The 10,296-nt window shown below is 36.2% G+C and overlaps 1 protein-coding gene across 1 annotated transcript; it reads left to right on the top strand.

Moving 5' to 3' along the window:
• Positions 1-3,823: 3,823 nt before the first annotated feature.
• Positions 3,824-9,858, top strand: LOC133066866 (olfactory receptor 4F17-like; the record flags this gene model as incomplete). The annotated part of the gene is made up of 3 exons (XM_061158262.1): positions 3,824-3,877; positions 5,854-6,774; positions 9,832-9,858. Coding segments are annotated over exons 1-3 (1,002 nt in total), but the record flags the coding sequence as incomplete, so codon positions are not given.
• Between the last annotated feature and the right edge of the window lie 438 nt (positions 9,859-10,296).

Raw genomic sequence — 10,296 nt, 5'->3', positions numbered from 1 at the left:
TGAACATTTGGATGAACACCTTTGCCCATTGTGAATAGTTCTATATATTCATGTACAAGATTTTGTTTTAATACCTGTTTTTAATTCTTTGGGGTTAAAGACTAGGAGCAGAATTGATGAGTTCCATTTAACTTTTGGAGGAACTGTGAAGTATGAAGGGTATCACTCCACTGAAATTTATTTGACATTTTTCTCATAATTACACAAGTTATGGGTTCAGGTTCTTAAAAAGATGGGAATACCAGACCACCTGACCTGCCTCTTGAGAAACCTATACGCAGGAGAAGAAGCAACAATTAGAACTGGACATGGAACAACAGACTGTTTCCAAATAGGAAAAGGAATATGTCAAGGCTGTATATTGTCACCCTCCTTATTTAACTTATATGCAGATCACATCATGAGAAACGCTGGGCTGGAAGAAGCACAAGCTGGAATCAAGACTGCTGGGAGAAATATCAATAACCTCAGATATGCAGATGACGCCAGCCTGATGGCAGAAAGTGAAGAAGAACTAAAGAGCCTCTTGATGAAAGTCAAAGAGGAGAGTGAAAAAGTTGGCTTAAAGCTCAACATTCAGAAAACTAAGATCATGGCATCTGGTTCCATCATTTCATGGCAAATAGATGGAGAAACAGTGACAGACTTTATTTTTGGGGGCTCCAAAATCATTGCAGGTGGTGATTGCAACCATGAAATTAAAAGATGCTTACTCCTTGGAAGGAAAGTTATGACCAACCTAGACAGCATATTAAAAAGCAGAAACATTACTTTGCCAACAAAGGTCCATCTGGTCAAAGTTTTTCCAGTAGTCATGTATGCATGTGAGAGCTGGACTATAAAGAAAGCTTCATGCCAAAGAATTGATGCTTTTGAACTGTGGTGTTGGAGAAAGACTCTTGAGAGTCCCTTGGACAGCAAGGAGATCCAACAAGGCCATTCTAAACGAAATCAGTTCTGAATATTCATTGGAAGGACTGTTGTTGAAGCTGAAACTCCAATACTTTGGCCATCTGATGCAAAGAGCTGACTCATTTGAAAAGGCTCTGATGCTGGGAAAGATTGAAGGTGGGAGGAGAAGGAGACCGCAGAGGATGAGATGGTTGCATGGCATCACCGACTCAATGGACACGAGTTTGAGTAAACTCTGGGAGTTGGTGATGGACAAGGAGGCCTGGTGTGCTTCAGTCCACAGGGTCACAAAGAGTCGGACACGCTGAGTGACTGAACTAAACTGATTGGTTCAGGGGAAGCACACCATAGGTGATCTGCCATTTTTGACATCTCCCATCAAGTGTCTATATCATCAGTATGATTTATGTCTATTGATTTTGACTTTGATCAACTGACTGAAATTTCAGATTGCCTCACTATAGATTTACTCTCCCTGCTATTCACACTGTATTTTGAGAAAAGTCACTACACTCAGTCCATACTTAAGTAATGAGGAGTTATTTTCCTCTTGATTAGGGTAGTGTGCTACACAATTTATCTCTAATTCTTCTGCATGGGTGACTACTCTTCTATTCCATGTACTAATTTATTCAATCATTAGTATGAAATCATGGACATTTATTTTATAATCTGGATCATAATCAAATACTGCTATTGGGAGCATTTTCATTTGGCTCTTAAGACTCTTTGATGTATATCCACATCAAATTTCATAAGTTTATGTATGTTTGAGCATTTCCTTATTTTCTAGGACTAAAAGATGCTCCTGGTTTATCTTGTATCTTAATTTCCTATTCTTACAATAGCCGTATCTCCAAAGATCCCTGGTTCCTTTTACTGGATAACGGTATTAGAAATAAACACATGCTCATTGTTTCTACAGTTTCATTGTATTTAAGCCCTCACAGAAGACATGACATGCCTAAGACAATATAGTCAAAAATACAGTATCATAAAAGATTCCACTGTGCTAAAATCTCCTGTGCTTCACGTATTCATTCATTCCCATGAACTCATGAGCCCCTGACAAGCACCTAAGTTTTCAGTCTTCATAGTTTTGCATCTTCCAGAATATCATAAAAGCGGAATGATATATATATAGACTTTAGAGATTGGCTTCCTTCTCGTAGCAATAGACACTTAAGTATCCTCTATATCTTTTCATGACTTAATAGATTATTTCTTTTTATTATGGAATAATATCCCATTGTTGGAGAAGACAATGGCAACCCACTCCAGTACTCTTGCCTAGAAAATCCCATGGACAGAGGAGCCTGGTAGGCTGCAGTCCATGGGGTCGCTAGGAGTCAGACACGACTGAGTGACTTCTCTTTCACTTTTCACTTTCATGCATTGGAGAAGGAAATGGCAACCCACTCCAGCGTTCTTGCCTGGAGAATCCCAGGACGGGGTCGCACAGAGTCGGACACCACTGAAGCAAATTAGCAGCAGCAGCAGCAGCATCCCATTGTACAAGTGTACCACACTTTATTTAACCATTCTTGTATGTCTCTAGTTTTTGGTAATTATGAACAAAGCTGTCACAAACATTCAAATGCAGGCTTTGTATGAACAGAATTTTTAACTAAGTTTGGTAAATACCTAGCAGTACTATTACTTTAGCATATTTATTTCTCTCAAAACAAACATTTACATTGAAACAACCATTACAATGGAATATATTTATGCATAATATTATTTTAAATAAATTAGAATTTAAAATATCCTTCCATACTCTATATCTTCCAAAGGAAAAGACTCCTCCATATGTATATACTGACATGTGCACATGTAAGTATGTAACAGCATAGAAAAAAAAGTGAAATATAACCACCAAAATGTGAACAAATTTATGCTTCTGATGAAAAAAAAGTAGCAACGGGCAGATAGAGACATAGTATCATATTTCCTTCTCAGATCTCTAAAGTGTTGGATTTTTGTCCATAAGGCTAAAATTATATAATATTTTATGAAACTAAATAAAAGGTAGGCTTCCCTTACTGTTTTGTTATTTTGAAGAATATTGATAATATTGCCTTTTGCATAAGTGCATGCTCAGTTGTGTCCGACTTTTTACCTGATGGACCATAGCCCACCAGGTTCCTCTGCCCAAAAGACTGTGCCAGCAAGAATACTGGAATAGGTTGTCATTTCCTATTCCAGGGGATCTTCTCCATCCAACGATTGTACCTGTGTCTTTTGTGTCTCCTACATTGGCCAGCGAAATCTTTACTGCTGAGCCACCTGGGAAGTCCCAATCTTGCCTTGTACTCAATCTTAAATCGGGATCATTGCTCAAATAATCAAAGAAGTTTTGACACTTTAAATTGTCTCTCTATTCTTCATTGTATGTGTGTGTGCTCTATTCTTCATTAAAACCCCATAAAACAAGCAGTCCAAGGCTGACTGCTCTACAATGGGCATCCTTAGTGTACATTATTGAGTGAGCAGCTGAGCACGCACACACTAACTAGCTCATCTCCCTCTGCTTGTCAGCCCATGTCCACTCACCCAAGGCATCTGTGACTAGAAATGGCAACTTAGTTCTGGAATACTGTTTTTCTTTTTTAAAAAGTTAATCAAAGAAATGTTTTAAAACTGTGCTTAACTCCAACATTAGAACTTTATTATTATCCTCGCCCTGACCTTGACAAAAGGCACAATTTCCAGATGACATTCTCAATTCAGAGAGACAAGAATAAAGTGGTCTCAAAGGAACATAGCATGGGTAGCTTGAGAGTTTCCTACTCCAGAGGCCACTCTCTACACTAAATATATGCCTCACACTCCCCCATAAATGCTGGTCACAACAGAAAGTGGATACTTTGCTTTGATGCAATATGATTCTATTTCAGATTCTATTTAGAATATGGAGAATGCTTTATCCTGGGGAAAAAATGTGGTCAAATATGGTGTCTCTCTGGTAAGAAGATACACTCTACACTTTGTCAATTTCTTAACTTCCCCCTTAGTTCCCTTCCTCTGTCATATTTAAGAAAATGTTTTAATGCCATATTACCATGCACACTAATAGAATGGTTTGGAATTATGCATAGCTTTCAGAAATATCAAGAGTTTCTTCTCCAAGGTACATCTTGGTACTTCTGGACTCTATACATCATCAAAACGAATAACTTCTACACAGTCTCACAACTCCATAGGTCCCCTCTTTGAGGTAGTATTCAGGTCTTCACAGATCCACAATCATCAGGGTCTACAGTTCTCTTGAGTTAAGGAAAACTGTGTTCTAGGCACAGATACATAACTGTAATTAACAGAAATTTCCAAATATTGAGAAAAGTGATAGCTACTAATTTAACTCAGGAAGGAACCTGATAGAGATTATGGAAAGAAATTTCTCAAAGCCTACAGTAGTCAATAGTTACCCTGGAAATGGAATTATGCTCTTGGAACTGAACAGGAGACGCAGAATGACAGCACAGATGCAGGACTGGCCTCAGAGAGCACTGGGACTGCATTCCAGTCACGCTGTTTCCCAGCTCTGAGACTCTAACAGGCTACACTGGGAGCCAAACTCAGAAGAGTAAGATATATTTCGTTCATTTTATTTTATTTGGTTAAGGTGAAGATTATAGACAATGTGAGTGAAAATTTCTGGCATAATGAGAGGTATTCAGAGAGTGGCAGGGAGAGAGAAAGAAACAGAGAGGTTTAGTTTTCCCCTGACCCTGAAGTTACCAGCTCAAAAATTAAAATTAAAGTTGCCCATTTTTAAAATTTTTACTTTTTAATTTTTCTTGAGTTTTTTTGTGAGTTCTGCTCTAACTCATTGGATTTTATAATTATACTCTTAGAATCTTTATGGTTACTTCTACTTAAGGTAAAGTTGAAAATTACATGCTGATTTACATAAGTAACTTTAACATGTTGTTAATATAGTTTTAATATAGTTATCCTAGTAGCAATATTTTGCCCTTTCTAATTTAACTAAAGTAATATTAAAAGCCTATTAAGTTAGCATTAGGTGAAAAGGCTGGCATAAGCTTTTATTCTTTGATATAACATACACCACTTACAATCTGTTTCTTTTTCACTGAAGTGCTCAAAAGTGATCACAGTTCATAATAAGAAAATATTCAATAAATTCCTGTTTACCACACTGGAAAAAAGCAAAAGCCCTTCCTACATGTATAGCTTTCTAATTCTATTTTTATTTTCATCCTTGGTACCTGGTAACTCTGTGGATTTAAACAAAAACAGTATCATCAATAGCTTCAGCTACAGACAACAGGGAGGGTAAATCCAGACTAAACCTCAGGTCCACAGTATTGAATAGATCATAATTCTTGATTCATAGTATATTCACACCATTTCTAATGGCAATTTTGGGTTTACCTGTTTATTGAATAATAAAGCTATAACTATAAAACACAACTAATACAAGACTTGAATAGTTATAATATCATATAGCTGATAATATGTGCATCCTCATCCTGATCCTTAGCTGCCCAGAGTTGGAGTTACTTACACCATTTTTTAATACATAGTTATATATAGAAGTTCCTACAAAATACAGCATTTTCTATTGCTATTCGTTTTATAAAAATTATGCTAATCTCTTTTTTCTTCATTACCATGTCTCAAAAAGCTACATCTCTGTCATTTTATATAGTTGTACTTTATTTGCTATGTTTCTGAATATTCCATCTTCCTGTTTATGTGCATAACTATAAATGTCTCCATATATACAGTTGTAAGAATTTATCTCGAGCATGCAAATGAGACTGAAATTGCTGGACCATAGGATGTGTGAGTATTGAGCTTTATAAGAAAAGCACAATTTTTTTTCCAAAGTGCCCATGTAAGGATATGCTTTCATCAGCAATAAATAAGAAACCTGCTTTATTCAGAAAATATATTTTCATTTCTTTTCTTCAGATAAAATTAGAAGAAACTGAACTAAATGGAAGAAGTAACCAGTCTGTAGTGTCTGAATTTATCTTTCTTGGGCTGTGTAATTCATGGGAGCTCCAGGCCTTCCTCCTAGTGATATTTTCTTCACTTTATTTAATCACCATTTTAGGCAACATCTTCATTGTTCTTCTAATTACTGCTGACCTTCATCTCCACTGCCCTATGTACTTCCTGTTAGCCAATCTTTCATTCATTGACTTATGCCTTTCATCAGTAACCACTCCTAAAATGATCACAGACTTTCTCAAGGCAAACAAGAGCATCTCTTTTGGAAGCTGCATGTGTCAGATTTTTTTTGGACATTTTTTTGGAGGGTGTGAGATGGTACTCCTTGTGTCAATGGCCTATGACCGTTACGTGGCCATCTGCAAGCCACTCCATTACTCTAGCATTATGAACACACAAATGTGCATTCGACTAGTGATGACATCATGGACCATTGGCTTTGTGCATTCAATTAGCCAACTAGCTATAATTATACAATTGCCTTTCTGTGGACCCAGAGAATTGGATAGCTTTTTCTGTGATATTCCATTGGTGATTAAGCTGGCTTGCATGGACACTTATATTTTAGAAATGTTGATAAATGCTGACAGTGGGGTACTTGCCACCATCTGCTTCATTCTATTGCTGATCTCTTACTCTTATATTCTGCTTACTCTCTGCCATCAGTCGAAGGATGGGGCATCCAAGGCTCTCTCCACTTGCACTGCCCACATCACAGTGGTCGTGTTATTCTTTGGGCCCTGTATCTTCATCTACCTGTTTCCACTCAACATCACTTGGGTGGACAAGTTTCTTGCTGTATTTTATGCAGCCATAACACCACTACTAAATCCAGTTATTTACACTTTAAGAAACAAAGAGATTAGAAATGCCATTAAGATACTATGATGATAGCCTATGGATTTCTGTTGGTATTTCATGATCTCACATTATAAGAATGTGATAATTCCCAATTCACATATGGAAACTATATGTATCTCTTGGTGAAAGTTTTGTGTCAATGCTATAGAATTCCAGTATTATCAAAATGAGTCCCTGTTTGGGAAATTTGGCCAGTCTTTAGAGCTATGATTTTGGTTGTTCTCAAGAATGATTTGGAATTAACAACAATGTTAATGTTAATTATTACTATCTGTACTGCTACTCCAACGAAGACCACCACACCTGGAATTTTTCTAATTTGTTATGCATTTCTTCTAGCAAAACATTTCATGTGGATCTTCTCTCTTTTTTTTTTTTCATAAGTTTGTACACTGAAGGCAGGGGTTTGTGCATGCTCAGTCATGTCTGACTCTTCGTGATGCCACAGACTGTGGCCCACCAGGCTCCTCTGTCTATGAAATTTTCCAATGGAGTGGGTTGTCATTTCCTACAACAAGATTTTCCCTACTCAGGGATCAACCCCACATCTCCCGCATCTCTTGCATTGGCAAGCAGATTCTTTACCACTGAGCAAGTGCATTGAATACTGCTATTTTTATTTTACAAATTGATAAATTAGTCTATTGATTAGTTAACATTCTAGCTACCTTCTGGAGAGATAGCTATAGAGGGAATCATTAAGTATTCCTAATCATATTCAGAAAGAAATTTGAGTCAATAATCATAATCTGGAGAGAGTGTTGTGTCCTCAACATCATGTCTCAGTCATTTCTGAAACAGTGTCTTTAAGAGAGGCATATTCAATACAAAGATGGCTTTTGGAGATTTTGCTTTTTCCCTTCCTATTCATAAATGGGTTAGGCAGTTTATTATACAGGTGAGTCAAAATATCTAGTTTTGAAATAAACTATCCATTTAATTCACTGAAGTGTTCACATAATCTTTAAGAACTAGATTATGTACAGAGTTTGTGAATTATTCATTACTACCTAAAACAAAACAAAACTTTCTTCAAAAATCTTCCTACTCGGGGTCTCAAAATTTTATATAAATTTATATCCATTTATCTGAAATCAGTGGATCTAGATATACTTCAAATTTCACATTACTTTTTAAAGATGACATGGTCTTGTGTATTTTGTAACATTTCCAATAGAGAATCTCAGGAATAAACCCTTAAATAAAATAACTGTCATTTTCATATGTGTATGTATATATGATACACATATGATCATATATGTATATATGATATGTATTCTGATTTTTAAAATTTTTCTACATCTGCATACTCAGTTTGTATACTATCTATTAACTTGTCTTCAATAACACTGATGTTTTTCCTTATGCTTTGCACATCCTGTTTTAAAGCCACTCAGGTATTTTGGCCTGAGAAATCCCAAGGACAGAGTTGCCTAGTGGGCTACAGTCCAAGGGATCACAAAGAGTTGGACACGACTTTGTAACTAAAAAAAAAAAAAAAAACAAATTCATAATTTCACATTTATTTTCATTTTCTTTTTATTGAAGGATAATTACTTTACAGAATTTTGTTGTTTTCTGTCAAACCTCAACATGAATCAGTCATAGATATATATATTTTCCTCCCTTTTGAACCTCCCTCCCATCTCCTGCCCCATCTAACCCCTCCAGATTGATACAGAGCCCCCGTTTGAGCTTCCTGAGGCATACAAAAAATTCCTGTTGGCTATATATTTTACATACGGTAATGTAAGTTTCCATGTTATACTCTTTCCATACATCTCACCCTCTCCTCCCCTCTCCCCATGTCCATAAATCTATTCTCTATGTCTGTTTCTCCATTGCTGCCCTGAAAATAAATTCTTCAGTACCATTTTTCTAGGTTCTGTTTATATGCATTAGAACACAATATTTATCTTTCTCTTTCTGACTCACTTTACTCTGTACAATAAGTTCTAGGTTCATCCACCTCATCAGAACTGACTCAAATGCATTCTTTTTAATGGCTGAGTAATATTCCATTGAGAATATGTACCACAACTTCTTTATCCATTCATCTGTTGATGGATATCTAGGTTGCTTCCATGTTCTAGCTATTGTAAAGAGTGCTCCAATGAACAATGGGATACATGTGTCTTTTTCAACTTTGGTTTCTTCAGGGTATATGCCTAGGAGTGGGATTGCTGCGTCATATGGTGGTTTTATTCCTAGCTTTTTAAGAAATCTCCATACCGTCTTCCATAGTGGCTGTATCAGTTTACATTCCCACCAACAGTGCAAAAGGGCTTCCTTTTCTCCACACCATCTCCAGCCTTTATTTTTTGTAGACTTTTTGATGAGGGCCATTCTGACTGGTGTGAGGTGAGATCTCATTATAGTTTTAATTTGCATTTCTCTAATAATGAGTGATGTTGAGCATCTTTTCATGTGTTTGTTAGCCATCTGTGTGTCTTCTTTGGAGAAATGTCTGTTTAGGTCTTTTTCTCACTTTTTGATTGGGTTGTTTGTTTTTCTGGCATAGAGTTGTATGAGCAGCTTGTATATTTTGGAAATTAATCCGTTGTCAGGTGTTTCATTTGCTATTATTTTCTCCCATTCTGAGGGAAGTCTTTTCACCTTGCTTATAGTTTCCTTGGCTGTGCAAAAGCTTTTAAGTTCAATCAGGCCCTACTTGTTAACTTTGTTTTTATTTCCTTTATTCTAAGAGGTGGGTCATAGAGGATCTTGCTTTGATTTATGTCATCAAGGGTTTTATCTATGTTTTCCTCTAAGAGTTTTATAGTTTCTGGTCTTACATTTAGGTCTCTAATCCATTTTGAGTTTATCCAGATGTATGGTGTTAGGAAGTGTTCTAATTTCATTCTTTTACATGTAACTGTCCAGTTTTCCCAGCATCATTTATTGAAGAGACTGTCTTTGCCCCATTGTATATTCTTGCATCCTTTGTCAAAAATAAGGTACCTATAGGTGCATGGGTTTATTTCTTTTGCTTTCTATCTTGTTCCATTGGTCTATATTTCTGTCTTTGTGCCAGTACCATACTGTCTTGATGACTGTAGCTTTGTAGTATAATCTGAAGTCAGGAAGGTTGATTCCTCCAGCTCCATTCTTCTTTCTCAAAACTGCTTTGGCCATTCAGGGTCTTTTGTGTTTCCGTATGAATTGTGAAATTTTTTTGTTCTAGTTCTGTGAAAAATGCCATTGGTAATTTGATAGGGATTGCATTGAATCTGTAGATTGCATTTGGTAGTAGTCATTTTCACAATATTGATTCTTCCTATCCAGGAACATGGAATATCTCTATCTGTTTATGTGCTCTTTGATTTCTTTCATCAGCATCTTATAATTTTCTGTGTATAGTTCTTTTGTCTCCTTAGGTAAATTTATTCCTAGATATTTAATTCTTTTTGTTGCAATGGTGAATGGGATTGATCCCTTAATTTCTTTTTCTGATTGTTCATTGTTAGTATATAGAAATGCAACTGTGTATTGATTTTGTATCCTGCAACTTTGCTAAATTCACTGATTGGCTCTAGTAAT

Source organism: Dama dama, chromosome 12 (assembly GCF_033118175.1).
Source record: "Dama dama isolate Ldn47 chromosome 12, ASM3311817v1, whole genome shotgun sequence".
In the NCBI taxonomy this organism is placed as follows: Eukaryota; Metazoa; Chordata; class Mammalia; order Artiodactyla; family Cervidae; genus Dama; species Dama dama.
This window is presented reverse-complemented; position numbering and strand designations above follow the sequence as displayed.